This window comes from Natator depressus, chromosome 4 (assembly GCF_965152275.1).
Source record: "Natator depressus isolate rNatDep1 chromosome 4, rNatDep2.hap1, whole genome shotgun sequence".
Lineage (NCBI taxonomy): Eukaryota > Metazoa > Chordata > Testudines > Cheloniidae > Natator > Natator depressus.
In genome coordinates this window covers 108,830,310-108,847,626 of record NC_134237.1, presented here as the reverse complement: position 1 = coordinate 108,847,626, position 17,317 = coordinate 108,830,310, and the positions used below count along the sequence as shown (strand labels likewise).

The 17,317-nt window shown below is 40.2% G+C and overlaps 1 protein-coding gene across 7 annotated transcripts in view; it reads left to right on the top strand.

Moving 5' to 3' along the window:
* Positions 1-635: 635 nt before the first annotated feature.
* SLIT2 (slit guidance ligand 2) overlaps positions 636-17,317 on the top strand; it is a 419,356-nt gene continuing 402,674 nt past the window's right edge. For 6 of the 7 annotated variants that reach the window (XM_074951610.1, XM_074951615.1, XM_074951612.1 and 3 more), the window contains exons 1-3: positions 636-1,507; positions 3,958-4,029; positions 5,330-5,401. In XM_074951610.1, the coding sequence (XP_074807711.1) occupies positions 1,296-1,507; positions 3,958-4,029; positions 5,330-5,401 (356 nt within the window). In that variant the 5' untranslated portion in view covers positions 636-1,295. The remainder of the gene's footprint in view (positions 1,508-3,957; positions 4,030-5,329; positions 5,402-17,317) is intronic. The other variant, XM_074951617.1, reaches the window with a different exon arrangement.

Genomic DNA, 17,317 nt, shown 5'->3' with positions numbered 1-17,317 from the left:
TTCAAACTGAGAGACTTAAGGGTGTGAAAGAGGGAGCTTGCGTGTTGTCTCTCTTCTCCCACCCCCTCCCCCTATTCTCCTCTCCCTGGGTGCAGGAGGAGACCAGCCGCCTGGGAGCTACAGGGGCTGGAGCCAGCTCTGGACTGTTTTATACAGACATCCCCTGCTCAGGTGCGCCTGCGGGAATCGGGGAGGGGAACGGAAACCTTTCCCAGGCATTCTCCCTTCCCAGGCTGCGGAAAGGAAAGTTCTTCCTTCAGCTCCTCTGCATAGCCATCGCAGGAGCTGCTGAACTGTCTTCCCCTACACGACCCCCGCCGTTCCTACCTTTCCCATCAGGTGCCTGCTGCTGCAGCAGAGCTGCTGTATCCGGGAGACGAGAGGGAACACACACTACGTTCGCTAGCGGTGCTGTCTCGCTGTGCTCTCAGGATCGTCAGGGCAGCGATAGCTGTGATCTGTCACCGAGGAGGAGGAGGTGGATGAGCGCTTTCTGCAGCAGGGCAACGGATCACTTCTCAAACTGCTCCTGACTGTCGTGCTCCGGGAATAGCTCTTTCCTGCGAAACTTGGCTTTGGGAGCTTACAACCCAACATCATCTTGTGTGTTGACTCTCTTCTCTTCCCTCCCCCCCCCCACCCCCGAGGCAGTTTGATGAATGCTTTGGGAGTGAGGTATGATTTGCTGAGGCTCCTCTTGCAGAAGTGTGTGTGTGCAGTTGCAGAGCGAGCCCCCACCCCCTTGCAAGACTGTAACCAGCCCGTCGGTGGGGGAAGCGTGTGTGTGAGCCACTCTGCCCAAGTGCTTTGAATCGCTCGCGTGTGGTGCCGCTGGGCGATTGGTCGCAATGCAGTTCTATCGGAAACATGCAGCTTTAAGCAAACGTGGGGTCCGTGGCTTCTAGCGGGGTGGGGGGATCGTTAAAAGGGACAAGGAGGAGGAAGAAGCGGAGTCACCCAGCTCTGCCCTTTCCGGAATCGGTGGCTTTGCTTCGCATTTGCAGGGAGTGTGTGCGCCAAGAACAAGTCGTGCATCTTCTCTGCCACCAGAAGGGCTACGAGACCCCGGCTCGCCCCCCCAGCGAAGTTGGTTCCAGGGGCGGATTGGTGCCACCCTTCTTACCTTGCCAGGGATTTTTGGTTCCGCCTTGGATCGCGAAGGACTCCGGTTGCCTTCTCATACGCTTCAAGTTGCCCAAGTACTCGCTCCGCTGAGGAGCAGGAGGGCGGTTGTGTCCTGTCTTATCTGCGGGGCGGTCTGCCTCTCTCCCCGCTCCTCCCTGGCCCGGGGGCCAATGCTGCAGGGCTCGACGGCGGCGCAGGCTCGGCGGCGGAGGATGGGCGGCTTCGGGAGGCTCTCCCTGGGGCTCGTGCTGCTGGTGATCCTGAGCGAGGTGGCGCCGCAGCCCTGCCCGGCTCAGTGCTCCTGTTCCGGCAGCACCGTGGACTGTCACGGGCTGGCGCTGCGGAGCGTCCCGAGGAACATCCCCCGCAACACCGAAAGGCTGTAAGTAACCCCCAGAGCCACTGGAGCACAGCGCCTCGCTCCCTACCCCATGCGCGCTTCGCCCGCCCCGGGGAGCTGTGGTATGTGGGGCGGGGGGCGCCCTCCCTCCAGCAGCACCCCAGTTGGCCGTGTGATTGGACTCTCCCATCCCTGTGGAGCCGCCTCGCTGCAGAGCGCCTGGGGTGGGGCAGGTGACACTCAAACTCCCTGGAGGCTTTGCTTAGGTTTCAGACGCTCCTGGGCCGGTTCCCGCTCGCCTCATGGTGGGCTCCAGGGTAACGCTAGGAGACATGAAAGAGGGAAACCATTCGTTCCGCCGCCTCGCCTTTCCCACTAGAAAGGCGGCAGGAGGCGAGTCCGCCTCTCCTCTCGCGGCCGCTGGCTGCAGGCTAAGAGGAGGCGACATATAGGGCGGCAGTTTCTCCTGCGCTGTGTGTCAGGGTGCCTCGCTTGTCGTCCTGCCCCCTCCCCGTGAATGGGGGGGGGGGGAGTTTTGTCATTGCCAGTTAAACTTCGCTCTGGCTTTTAAAATGGGGGCAGGGAACCGGAGCCGGCTGGGACCGCTCGCCCCAAGGGGCTCGGCTTAGCTGCCCAAGTTCTGCTTCCCTTTCCCCTTCCTGCGGCGTGTCCCTTTCTGCCCAGCTCCCAGGCGGTGTGCAAAACCAGGGCTCGGCAAGGAGGCCCTTGAGTGTTGGGACAGAGCGCCCCGGCGGCGGGCAAACGGCAGTTAACCCCCCTGCTTTCCTTTTTGCTACACTGCTTTTCGAAGGGAAGAGTGGAGGGAATTCCCGAGCAGATGCAAAGCGATGGGGGGGTGGGCAGAGAGACTATATTTACACTCCCGTTATAGGAAGGACACATCTTCCTTCGCGCCTACATCCCTCTTCCCCTAGGAAAAAGCTCAGATCCTTCCATGTGTCTTGGCCTCAGGACACAAGCTGCCCTTGCTTTCTCTGCTCCCCTTAAGCGGGCATACAACATGATTTCACCCCAGTTACACATACTACTGCCTCAAGTCACAGCCTTGATTAAACTGTCCTTAGCCCTGATTGATTTCCTCCCTCCTCCCCCGTCAAATTAGGATCCAGACCTAAAGAAGAGCTCTCTGTGTATAAGCCCAGAGCTGCTCTCTCTCATCAACAGAAATTGGTCCAATAAAATATATTCTCTCACCCATCTTGTCTCTACTGTTCTGGGACCAACACAGCTACAACAATGCTGCATACAAATTATGATCCATTCAGTTTGTGAAAAGCATACATAATATTCCTGAAAGAGCTGTTGGATCTAATACCATCCTGGCTTCTCCAAAAGGGGTAAGGGGGAAAAGAGAGAGGAGATTAAAAAAAAAAAAATAATTGTCACTTGTTTCATGCTATTCAAAGCAGTTTAAAGGTTTAAGTATAAACACATCTTACTCTAGCAGTGTCTGCACTCAGACAAATCCCAAAGTGATTCACTGTGATCTTTCTTGTGAAGAAACTGTGCGTGGTTCAGTGGAAACTGTTTCCTGCCACTTTTGCTTAAAATAACAATGTGCTGATTTTTCAAAAAGAATATTTATAAATGATTGGTAATCCTAAGGTTAGTTTCTGTGTAACACTGTTTCCCTTATGACTCAGATCAAGGAGGATATTCAAGCCACAGCAAAGCCTGGTTTTACTTGTAATGATTGGAACCAGGGCCAGCTTAGTTCTTGACCTAAGATGCCAGAAAGAGGGGCAGTAACTCCAGAAGGGAAAGTGGTGCTGAAATCTGAACAAAAATGTCAAGGCCTGAATACTATTTCCATCATTGCCTCTGAGTTTGCACTTTACAGTCACAGTGGGGTTTCCTGAGCTGTAAAAGTATGAAAACTAAACTCTTCAAACATAGGATTGTAAGGTAAATCCTTATAAATGTAAATCTTTGAAGATCAAGTCTTTTGATTCTTTCTAAGCACTGTTTGCCATAGGAAGTTTAGTAATATATTAAATACACTGCAAAAGTGGTTATCCAAATAAATTCCTAATTACTTGATTTCTTGACTTACCTGTAACTTGATTGTAGTTTTTATACTTTTTCAGTTGGTACAGTTAAGAGTTTTCTGTCTAAATGTTGGTTGGTTCTAATTGTAGTTAGATACCAATATTACAAAAACATTAAGATACACTTTTGTGATAAACAAAATTGATAATTCCAAAACTTAGTGTAAACGTGAACCACATAATGGTGAATAGATATTTTTTTTAATAAGGGTCTCTTCTTACAAAGTTTAAAACTATTAACTTTAACATAAACCAACTTATTGTCAGCAACTCACACAGAGCTAGTGTTAAGAATTAATTATCAGGCACATTTAAGTTCTTGTTTGGTTTTAAAGCACTAAAGATGAACCCCAACAAAATAATAATTTAAATCCTCTGTTGAATGTTTGTTTCATTTTTCTGCTAATACATGATTCTTTTTAGGGACCTTAATGGAAATAATATCACAAGAATCACAAAGACTGACTTTACTGGCCTAAGACACCTTCGAGTCCTGTAAGTTCTTGTTACTTTATGCTGTTATGGTGTGTTAAAATTACATGATGTAGGTTAGACTTTAAATTTTCAAAAAGTTCTTTTAGCTTTTAAAAAAGTAAAGCTGTATATTTCACCACATTTAACTCCTATGCTGCAGCATCTGAACTTAAAATAAATGGGGGCGGAGAAGAGCAATTATGGGGTGACAAAAAAAAGTTTGGAAAATGCCACAGTAGCAATTTTATATGTAGCCTCTAGTGATTTGTACACTTCCCTTAAAATTACAAATATAGCAAAATAAGTTGAGGCTTTAAATTGGTAGTTTACAAATGCATGAAAAGGGAAATCTTGTATTTTGGTTAAAATTAATTGAAAAGAAACTAGCTGAGTAGACCGCTAGCTTAGGATTATCAAAACATATAGCTGAGTATACACATGTTCAATTTCAAACTGCTGCAAAAGGAAAATCATGAAACGAAAGAAAATGGAAAGTATTTCTTAACCAAAGACAAACAATATCTATATCTAATCCCAACTCTTCAATTTAAAAATGTTTGCTTTTTCAGAAACTAAAACAATAGGTATTGTATCTTTCTGGATGGATTTTTTTAGTCTGGATAGCTTCACGTATATTGTTTAAAGGTCTTTACATTAACTTTTGCTGGTTATAAATTGATTAAATGTGACTTAAGAAAACTGTAATTGTGATTACTGCTATTTTATTCAGTGAAGCTAAATTATTCCTTGAGTCTGAATTGTCATAAGTGGAACAATTTTAAGTCTAGAGAAATTGTAACGATCTTGTGTTTTAATTGTACCCTTTAGATCAAAATATAGATACTGATGTGTGGTGTTGTGGATATATTTCTACATATTTTCAGTTGATATATAGGTGTATAAACAGAATTGTGAAATATCCATTGAATAATTCTTTTTATTTTCCCTACAAACTGTAGATCAGTTGTACGATATATTTAATTGGAGTTTTATATCATTGCTCCTTAGTAAATGGTATATTTTCTTACCCATGATCTTAATGTTCCTGAGCAGGTTTAAGATCTGCTTTTATGGTTTCCTTTAATGATGAAGAGACTGAGGTCCCCCCCCCCCCCCGTTTTTGCACATGTGCACAATGGAGTGACAGGGGTTCTAAATATATTAAATTGGATGTGAAATCTCACTCTGGAATAAGAATTGTAGAGTTAATAAAGGTGAAATGTTTGCAAGCTGCCAGTTTCTGAAGTACAGCAATGGCAGGTTTTAATGCAGTCATAATCATAAAGCCGTTAAAACTCACTATATATATTCTACGTTTCAGTCAGCTCATGGAAAACAAGATTAGCACTATTGAAAGGGGAGCATTCCAGGATTTAAAAGAGCTGGAGAGGCTGTAAGTATTTTTAATTCCAAACATATGACAACATAACTTATAATTTTGTGTCATTTCACTTGTCTTTCAGGGCACTAGATATTTGATTTTTATAGTCAGACTCTTGAAATGTTTGAGAAACAAGAGCCCTAGGCAGTTTTCAGAGAGTACCTACAATGGGTGGAAAATCCTGGCTAAATACTCTGAAGAAAACTGCAATATACATTTTGAATCTAAAGATGTAAACTTCTTGAACGCTAAAAAAAATAGTCTGCTTTGAATGCACAAGTACTTAAGTACATAACTTTTTTTCCACACGGAGCATGAAACTTCACTCTAAAGCTTTTTTTTCCCTCTAACCTCCCCCCCTTTTCTTTTCCTTGAGAAAAAAGGTGAGATTTTAGTCTTGGTGAAATTTGAGTGTTCACAACATTGTGTAGGAGGAAACTTTATAATATTTACTCGATGCAAAGTGTGTTTTCTGTTCTTACAGTATGGAGAAAAATGCTCAGCATGTGCATTCCTCTACCTCTGTTTTGTACAAAAATAATAAAATTTGTTGAAACTCTCTCCAGACAAAATATTTTTAAATGAGCAATATATTATTTATTGGGTTCTGTTCCCTTAAAATACTTAGCTTTGCCATCTTTAAAAGCTGATGAATGAGTGGGGGGGTGGAGAAAGAGTCACAAAACACTCAGGAGAAGCAGAAGTATAGAGATGGTAAGCAAAATACAGATGTCCTCATTAAGAATAGTAAATAGAAAGCTGAGCTCTGTTTTTCTTTAAAATGTATTCGCTTTTTGCATTGCTAGCTTTTTACAAGTTTCTAGTGCAAACTTTCCCAGGATACTACTTTTGGATGCTGTATATGAAAACAGTTAGTTGTAGAAATGTATGGATTATGTTGTGTACAATATTATATCTCTAAGGGTAAGATGCCTTTAGTGTATTAAAATTCTAATAATCTGTAGAATGGGGTAAAATATTGTACACCCTCTACGTGCTGAATACACTACAATAGATGTGTGAGCATAGTTTAGTAATACAGCAAACTATTTTGCTTTTTAAAACATGGGGCCCAATTCTGAAGGATCAGGCCCCATATTTTATGGCTTCTTTTTAAAAGTACACTTTTGGGGTTTGATTTAGCCTTTCACCAGTGTAACCCTACCAAACTCTGTGGAGTTATTCCTGATTTACACAGTATAAGTGAGAAAAATTCAGCTCACATGTCTTCCTGATTTTTCATGCTCTGTATTCTTGTCTGCTGTCTGTAATATTTAAAGTAATTTCACGTGAATAAAAACATAAGGCTAGTGATGATCTTCTAACTTGTTAGTCAAAAGTTGACTTAGCAGCTATCCGTTTAACTGTAGAAATCCATTGATTACATAGGTTTTGATGAAGTATGTAGTTTTTGGTTCATTGTAAGGAATGATTTGTTTCAGGGTAGCAGCCGTGTTAGTCTGTATCCGCAAAAAGAAAAGGAGTACTTGTGGCACCTTAGACTAACAAATTTATTTGAGCATAAGTTTTCGTGAGCTACAGCGCACTTTATTGGAAGTGAGCTGTCACTCACGAAAGCTTATGCTCAAATTTGTTAGTCTCTAAGGTGCCACAAGTACTCCTTTCCTTTTTGTAAGGAATGAGTTTCCCGCCAGCACCTGCAAAGTGGAAGTGCTGTCATGTAACAATTTTGCTGCTCTGTCAGAAATTTGTAATGTGTTCTGACCAGTATATTTGAGAACTGAATAGTCAAGTTTTTTCAAAGCAATTGAAAAAAACCTATAATTTCCTTTCTTAATGCCTTATTTTATAAAGGAACTTGTATCTTTAAAAATGTGTTAGAATTTTATACAAGGTCAAGGGGCTAGTAAACCCTAGAACTTCTGCTCTTATATGAGAGGTAATATGCAGAACATATACTTAAAATATTCCTAAATCTGTTTTTCTGGACCTTAACCTCAGGAAATGGAACAGCAGTATAGGTTGTACTGTAAGATTGAAATATTCATACTTACCCTTAGTCAAAGACCTCAGAAGGTCAGTGTCTTAATAATTGATTTGATGTTACTCAACTAATAAACTCAATGAATTGTTGTCCCTAGTCAAAGTAGTTCATAATTCTACTAATTCCTGAATATCCTATAGTAAGGATCCTTCTTATGGTAAACTTAATTAGCTCTTTGAAATATTATTTTTATTTTTGTGCTACATTCCTTGAAAATCTTCTCCAATATAAGACTCTTAAATACAAAATCGTGATGTGTTTTATTTTTGGTCAGTGAGTCTGACTTCTTTTAAATGGTTTAACTGATGTTACCTGTGTGAGCACCAGGAATGAGAATTTAAATGATTAAATATTTGATAGAATGTAAAATTTAAGTTTCTTTGCTTTGGAATATTAAGCAAATTCTTACAAATGTTAACATGGTTATTTAAATTTTTAATCGATGCAAATGATTTTTCAAGACAGGTGCAATTAACATCCAGGTATTGGGTTTTTTTAACTGTGAGGTTTTGTTTTATGGTGACAGTTTTCAAGTAACAAACTGGGACCTTTATATTTCTTTTACTAAACTTAGTTAGATACATTTCCCAATTAGATACTATATTGTCCTCTGTCTGGAAGCTTTTACTTCTCTAATGGTATTAGGTTTTTTCTATTCTGCTGCAGTCCAGTCAGATGTTTTGAGGTGGGTTGTAGTTTTGAATGAAACTAATATATATGCAGGATCTCTTTAAATCACCCCAGCTGTTGGCTAAGAGCAAATATTTCATATTTGTGAGGAAAAGCTGAGAAAATTCCTTTTGTTTACAACTGCCAAGTCCATCTGATGGAGGCACATTGTTATCTGACAGCCAATTAATCTCCTTGGGATTCTGGAATCCCAAACCATTTCTTAGGAAACTTATGGATACTCTCATCAAATGTTTCCCTTTTCATACATAAAATAGCAAGGCTGTTGTGTTTAAGGATGCATAATCTTTAAACGTAGAATGCCACATTTCTTAGTGAGCAAACCTAGCTACTGTCAGATCATTTTTGATGTAATATACCGGTTTTAATATTGTGAACAAAGTGCATCCGAGCCATTGGCTGTGGCTTACTTTTAGTTTGTTTATAAGCTAGTTACATACATTTGACACAGATGTCTATGTTTAATGTCTTTTGGTTGTGCTAAAGTTTTTAATCAGAATTCCAAATATTACATATATATTAAGTAATTATCTAACGACTTACAAAGAGGATCACCCTCTCTTCTTCCCTTCCCCAGATAAATAAATCTCCAGATCCTCTGAAATATGAGCTGCTCAACTTGAACTTGCAGACCAATAGTTTCATAAATACTCCTTATGCAAATGAACCCATGTCTTCCATGGAGTTGCTTGGGAGAGTAAGGACTGGTGTGAGTACTATTTTGCAGGTTCATTTCTGCAAGGTGCTGATACTCTTGTATCCCATTGACATAACTGGGAGTTGAAGGCACACAGCACTTTGCAGAATCAAACTTTGTGTGGAGAAGAGCAAAGGGAAAACATTCCATTTCTTGAGCCCTTTCTAAAGCAAAAACAAAATAAACTACCAAGGAAGTGTAAATACAACTGTAGATTAAATAACATCTTGATTAAACAGTTAAGAACTTATTTCCAGCCATAATACAGTTTCATTTAATAAGAAATAACATTGATGTATAATATTATGCACATATGGTGTTATGTACAAACCTCTAACAAGACCCCCATTTACTTCTTGGAAAGTTAACTATAAATTCTGTGGCATTCTAGTGGAAATTTCATGACCGCGTCAGATTTAAAAATATTTTTTTTGTTTAAATAAAAATGAATTAGTCATTAGAGTAGTCCCATCTTTTTATATTAAATGCAATTTATTTTATGCCATCTCGGCATTCTTGGTTCTCAGTTGGCTACAGATATTTGTATTGATAATGCCTAACTGCACTATAGAATCAAATGGGGCAAGGGAGTAATAGAAACTGAACATTTTAGCAGTTAGGAGGGGACATGGAGCTTTTGGTCCGGAAAGCCTGAGAGGAGGGAGTTCAGGATTGTGAGGTAAGCACCTTAACTGGATATTTCTGCTCAAGTGATCAGCAGGGAAATAGTTAACTGTTGATATGGAAACTGTCGTTTTAGGCATCAGTGTTCACAGACCATTTTGATTAGGGCAGTTTATGCCTCTCGGCCATTGTTTCAGGGATATGAATAAATTCAGGAAGAAATTACCACACCTGATAACACTTGATTCATGTTTACAAATATAAGGGCTAGAAATGTTTGAATGTACCTAGAAACCCCTTAATTATGTGAGTAGCCCCACAAATGTCAGTAGGACCAGTTGAAGAGCATGGGGGACAGAGTGTGGAGCGAAAAGAGCATGTGAGAGGATCAGAATCTGGCCTATAGAGGGGTTTTTAAATGGAATACTTGAATTATGGAGCTCAGTTACGTACCAAGGAGTAAACTCTGGACACTTCTGTTGCCGAGGAAGAGGTGTAAATTGCTAACAATCACTTTCTCTAGGCCTGTATTAAAGAATAATCAAAAGCGTTCTGTGTAGATTTTTTTGGCTTTGTTTTTTATCAGGGGTAGTAGAAAGAATGCAAGAGGAATAAGTAGAGCAAGGCTTCAGCTTCCAAAGGCAACTGTCTAGTGTTTTTTTATTGGGATTTACTGACCAAAATGGAAAGCCAGGAAAGATCATCATCAAGTCATGCCATATGTCCAGAGGATGTCCTCCATGGGTGAGGAAATGCTCACTGGGGGAAGCAGCAGGCTGCTGAGAGGAGAATTGGTGGTTATGACTTCTCCCTTTTCTGAAGATGTAGTGCAGAATGTGATGGGCAGAAGTACTCCTTTAAAATGACAATGCAATCACTTATGCACATTCATAACTTGAGCTGCATGAGTCAATTGACTTCAAGGGAGTACTCATGTGAGTCAGGTTACGTGAGTGCATAAATGTTTGCAAGACCAAGTGTTGAAACATAAGATGCAAACTCAAAGGACTGCTAGCTCCGACATTTTAGAAACCACTCCTATTTGCATAGGAGTTGTCGATAACACTTTCTGTAGAAAGAAACCATTGAACGATGTTTTGCTACTATAACTTAACTGTCTTCATAATCTAGGATGCAGTCTGTTCATTCAAATTTGTCTTGTAACAGCAAAGTTTTAAATATGATTGTTTAAAAGTTTGAATGAAGAATGCTATAGTAGTGAAATCAAAGTTATTTCAAACTTTTATGTTCACTGAACTTCAATAATGTTTTTACATTTTATATATTCTGTATTTCAGTCTTGGGAAAGATTAAGTTAAAGAGCTAAATATTCTGTTTTGTGGCAGATTTCATTCAGTTATTTCTAGAGTAACAAAAGTGGTAGAGAACTACTTAAATCAAAGTGTGTGCATGCGTTCAGTTATGTTAGGGAATTGTGTATTTGATGTAAATCTGCCTGTACTTGTCGTCTACTCAGTGTATTACCGTGGAAAGGAGAGGTGGTGGGGGAGTAGCTTTTTCTAAGAACAGGCTACTTGAGAACTAGCGATGAAGGCAGCATTTACATGAAAACTTGAGGGTTTGACCCAGTAGTACTAAGTCACTACAGTTTTTAGTTCATGTTCTGGACAAATAACTTTAAATTTGTAGATGTTCAGATACCATGGTGATGTATGAGGCATTGTCGCATACATTATTTCAGCTACATGCTTAGCTGTAAGGAAAAAGTAGGATTTCCTTTGAAGAACATTACTTTGCTTTATTCCATAGTTTTATCAGAAGAAAAATTGTAAAATTGTGACAAGTTTACAGCTTGTATAACAAGGGTGTAATTCTAACTTCAAACGTATGGCTTCATATCACTGAATTTTAAAATTCTGATACTGCACAAAGGTCTTTGAGTGCAGTAGCAGAATTTTCAAGATATGAAATATGGACAAGAGTATCTTATCCGAGACTAGAATGGAGCCCCCAAAATATAATGCATGTGGACTGCATTAGGAGGAATTGCATTGTACAGGCATAAAATTGAGTTTTCACATAACCTTTAAAAATACATGATTCAAGTGAAAATATGGCTTTGTAAAAACATGATTAATTCAAATAAATAGGAAAGTTTCTTAATAGTGTAAGATGAAAACAAGCCCCGGTTGGTCAATATCAGCTGTTGGAACTGAATCAGTGAGGGGCAGTCATCAGAACATAGACTGTGAAACATGTAAGATCCATGATAAGCTATGTAGACCCCTAACTCTTCTTATATGGCTTGCAGAGTTTAAGGTTTGGATTGTATGTCTCTTGCAAGGGTCCCAAAATATCTGAAGCCACACTATTAATGGAGAAATACTTGATGTAGTACCTAATACTTTAATATACTATATTTTTTGTTTTTTTAATGTGCAGGAGTGTGTCTCCTCCAGACACCTCTCCCCCAATATGTGGAGCTGGAATAGAAAGCTGATTCAGGTCACTGCATTAGGGGAATTAATGTAGTGAGTTTTCATAGTAACAGTCATGACTCTAGCACTGCTAACTAGTATTACATTCGCAACCATGATAATGGGCACAGGCTAAAGAGGTATATATACTAGCCTTTCATTGGGTATTGATCTATGATACAAGTTTGAAGTTTTTATCCGTGGTATTTGAGTTGTGATAGATGAAGAGTAATACAATTTCCAAAAGAGGAAAAACTGGTGGTATTCTAAGTACCAAACTGTATTGATAACTCCAAGCATTCATTAATCAGACTCCAAAAGTTTTAAAATTACATTTTTTTAATCGGCATTTTGAGTTTTGAGCCTTTATAATTAATGTTTCAAGAATTTTAGCCCTTTTGATTCCAGAGAGACTTGTTTTCCAATGAAAGGTGAAATTCTTACATAATCCCATGACTCCAGGATCTGGGGCTTTAGGGAAAAAACAAATATAGCAAAATTTGCAATACAATTGCAAGAGTCAGCAATACTGTGTAACTAAAAGCAGCTTTTCTGATTAACCTCAGACTTACAACCAATCTCGAAATAAGCATAAACATGAAATTCCAGAGGGAAAGGAGATTGTGTAGTTTGGTGATGGTGGTGTAAGTCTCCATTCTAACCCCAGTATTGCTGTTTTGCAGACTTAATTATTGAGTCACTACTCCAGCTTTTATAATTCATGTGACTACTGTGATGTTAACTAAATAATGTCTTTGTTCCACTTTTTTGCTGTAAGAGGCATATCTTGCTACCTTTTTCAGATAGTCCTCAAATAGTCCCAAGAAAATCAACTCCCTGTGGAGTAAGGCACTACTCAGTGTGAGAGGTAGGGCTGGCTCTAAAACTACTGCCTGAAAGGAAGTTGCACTGGATATTTCTTTTGTAGTAGCAAAACTTTATTTTGAACTTGATTTTACATTCACTGAACAGTGAGATTGCATTTTTCCCCTTAGTGCATTATACATAGGTGAGATGACACTTTAGTGCTGGCAACTTTTTTTTTTTGTAAAGTAAAAAGCCATACAGTTTCAGACCCCAGAACTGTGTATTTTGGAAACTTTACTTCTGGGGTCTCTCTTTCTCTCTTTCTCTCTTTCTCTCTTTCTCTCTTTCTCTCTTTCTCTCTTTCTCTCTCTCTCTCTTTCTCTCTCTCTTTCTCTTTCTTTCTCTCTCTCTCTCTTTCTCTCTCTTTCTCTTTCTTTCTCTCTCTCTCTCTCTCTCTCTCTTTCTTTCTCTCTTTCTTTCTTTCTCTCTCTCTCTCTTTTAGAGTTTAAGTGGCTATATAAACACTCATTTGGCTAGCAGTCTGGTAAATGTCAGTGTTCAAAGAGGTAGTATTTCTGTACATCTGTTGTAGGTGGCACAAAAGTAATGAGCTCAGGTGTAGAATATGTTGCTGAACAGGCTTGAAGGAAAAAAGTTATTCCTTGTTCATCAGGGATGTGGCAAATCCTTCTCCGAGCTAATCCTACATAGTTTAAGGGCAACACTTAGCACATTCCTTATCTTGGAGCAGGGAGGAGACCAGGAAGCCTGCGGTGCTAATCACTTAGCAAAGGAATGTAAATTCCATCTTACAAGAATTGTAGGAATTATATTATGACAGGTTTCAGAGTAGCAGCCCTGTTAGTCTGTATCCACAAAAAGAGAAGGAGTACTTGTGGCACCTTAGAGACTAACAAATTTATTTGAGCATAAGCTTTCGTGAGCCTCAGCTCACTTCATCAGATGCATCAAATAAATTTGTTAGTCTAAGGTGCCACAAGTACTCCTTTTCTTTTTGAGGAATTATACTGAGGCACCTGTATTTGTGGGTTTTTTAAATTACTACTAGAATTATCCTGTGTTAAGATTTTTGGAGTTGCTTTAGCAATACTTTCAGTCTCTACAGTATTCCTAATAGTGGAATATTAAATAGTGGCCAAAGCATTTAAATACCTTTTAAAAAACATTTTATTATAATAGGTTTTTAAATCCAGATTAATATAATTTTTACTTCAGAATAATACAAAATGCTGTTACAGTAAAATCATCTCTTTGGAAATGTTATGAACTGTTAATGTAAATTTTCAATGTTACTGTTAGCTGTATATTTTATTCATCTCAGAGTCTCGTTTCTCATGGGACTCTTTTTATGGGTCTAGAAGTCAAATTGCAGTGAGAAGTTCTGTTTGCTCTTTGCAGACCTTTTTACAAATTCCAAGTCAGGAAGGCTGTTTATTTTTCCCACATCTGTTTTGTGCTCATCTTTTGTGGCAGTGTTTGCTGGATGCTCTCCTTTTTTTTAATTCCTCTGAAATGGGTAGTTTGCACTGTTGCAACATTTTAAAATCATCTCTGGCTCTTCAAAAACATATTGTTTAGTTTTGTTTAAAACTTGTACATTACTCCAAAATATTGCTTATTTAAGTGAGTTCTAGGCACAGAACTTAAAATTCCTGGAGAACTTTGCTGCAAAGTATTAGTTGTACTTTGTATAGCTAACACTTAAATCTGTTCAATGTGTACTGCTTTAATGTTTCTACTCAGAATATTTACTCGGCAAAATAAAAAAAAAGGCTGTCTGCATGCTTTTCAGGACAACAATGTAGAAACATTACAGTGCAATTCCCTATTTAAGATTAAAAAATAATTTCCACTGTATCCTTCTCCATATTTTTATCTGCAATTCCTATTTAGATTTTTCTGGGTACACCCCAAAACCAGTGCATGGGGACTTGCCTGAATGACACTTATTCAGGCCAGTGACTCATAACATTACATTCCCACACACCATTGTGAAGAAACTTTTTCCTACAGGTAGATTTCACCCCCCCTACGCCATTAGGGGGATTTCTTCTACCATCCTTTGCAACATCTGCTGCTAGCCACTGGTGAAGGGTTATCTGCGGCACTTGGGCGAGCGAGCAAGCATGCAAAAGTAAAGGTTTGTGTTGTGTTGTATGCAAAAGTATCCTGGGGACTCAGGCTTACAACTTTATTCTTCCGAGGACTTTAAGGTTGTCTCCAAACGCTGTCATCCTCTCCTCTCCCCTCTCTCTGAAAATCTGTCCTGATCTAGATAAACCCCATGTGCATCTCAGTCAGTCACCTGGCATGTATTTGATTGTAGCTTGCTTTCCTCTGCTTCCCTGACTCACTTCTTCCCACCCCCGCCCCCCCCCCCCCCGCATCCACCACCCATAATGCTGCTGTCCTTGCCTGATATTTGATCATAGTACACCATTTTTTTGAGTTGGGGCTCTAGCCTGAGCCCAAATGTCTACACCACAATTAAATAACCCCATAACCCAAGCCCAGGTCAACTGATGCAGGCCAGTCACAGGTGTTTAATTGCAGCATAGACATATCCTTAAGGTACATTTACACTGCAAAATAAATAAAACCAGCAGCAGCTAGTCTTGGAGCCCAGGCCAACTGACTTGGTCTTGTGCTATGGAGCTAAAACTAGCTGTGTAGAAGTTCCCGCTTGGGCTAAAGCCCAGGCTCTTGAGACCCACCCTCATCACCAGATTTCATAGCCCAGGCTCCAACCCAAGCTGGAACATCTGTGTTGCTATTTTTATCCCTGCAGCGCAAACAGTTGACCCAGACTGAGACTTTTTGGTGTGTGTAAGTAAAATGGAGCCATACCCATGGATGGCTCTCTACGAAGAAAGCATAGGCCCTGGTATTCAAAGTAGAGTTGATTATGCGGGCCTGATTCTTCATTAACTTGCATCTTATTCTATTTGCACCTGTATAAAACACTTCTAATGGAAATTCTGCATTTAAACTGGTGGCAGCGTTACACAGACTTGGCACATGCTCTGCATCATTTTAAAAAAAACAACAAAAAACTATAGAAAGTGTAAGGTAGTGGAGAATTCGGCCCAGGACATTAAAAGGAAGCTGTACCACTCTTCCTCAGCCCAGCAGTCTGAAATGCAGATTATCGTCCCTGAAAACTTTCCAGAATAGCATTTTTGACCTCCTACTGTATTAGTAAGCAAGTGAGGTTTGTAACAGTGGCTGTATGAAAGTCTAGGATATAACAGTAAACTTGTTTCCATCCTGTTTTAATACAGACTGAATAATCAGAATAAACATTTTACAAAACGGATGGATTTTTGGTTTGCTAAACTAGTATTAAAGCAGGCTGGAATCTAGTTAGTAGTCATTTGCAACAGTGGCTAAAATGAATCCAACAAACGTCTGTCTTCAACACCACTAATAGGTGAGGTGTGCCAATTTTAACTTGAGGATTAGGTCCTGTGTTTTCAAGTCGTTACCCTTAATTGGAAGCAACTGCAGGATCATGCTTGTAACTTTCAAATGCATTTAAATTTATTCGTGGTGAATAGTGTTGACCTTCAGATTTTAAGAACTGAATACTGGTCAAACTATTAGATGTAAGGAAAAAATTGTGAATAGATACATAACCCAGCTAATTGTGAGGATAACCACAGAGCAGATCCAAGGAAATCCTTCCAGGACTCTCTGCAATGAATAACCTCAGATACTTCCTCTGGGCCAGGTAAATGCCTATTTGGAAGCATGCAGCCTGCTGACACATCAGTTGTTTGATTAGGAGCAATTTCAGCCATGGATCTCTTGACTTGGAAGCCCTTTCAGAGGGAGATTTGCACACCACATGCTTGTCAGGGATGCCAGTCAGTTGGTGGTGCAGTTGAATCATTAACAGTATAAGATGCTGCCATTTGGGGTCTTCACAAAACAGAGTTGTTTGCCATGGAGGACAATAGCAAATGCTACCTCTTTTTTTCAAGAGGAGGTTTGAATCCAAGATAGTTACGAGTTGCCTTCCTCCTGCAGTGGAATAGAGGCATGCTTGTACACCATTCTCCCAGTTCCCCTGATTCCCAGGATGCTTTCCAAGATCAAAAGAGAAGGCCATGATCATTCTGGTGACTCCATTTTGGCCTCTGCCTGACAGATCAATCTTCAGCTGCTGATCTAACTCCTAGACCATCCAGATGTGATTTCAGTCTCTGGATAGCCACATACTTCATCCAGACCCAGCGTCGCCACACCTTAGTGTGACTGTTCAATGAGCCTGACTGACAGACTGCTCCCTGCAGGTCCAGGAAATCCTGGTACGATGCAGGAAATGATCCACCAGAAAAACACAATGTGGACAACCCAAAAAGCCTTGGACCTAGTCCAGGCCTCTACAAAAGATCCTCTATAACTTTAAAACAGGTTGGCCTTTCACTTTCTAATATCCACCTAATACCCCAGCTTGTCACTCACCTGTGCAGTTGTGCTCTGTCTTCTCTCACACCTGAGTTGTGAAGTCCCTTAGAGAACTACTACACACATGCCTGCCAGAGAACCCACTCCTAGCTGAACCTTAATATAGGCCTCCTGAGACTTGTGGAATCTCCATTTGAGCCCCTGACTGCTGCTTGCCCCATCTGTCTTCCTAGTTG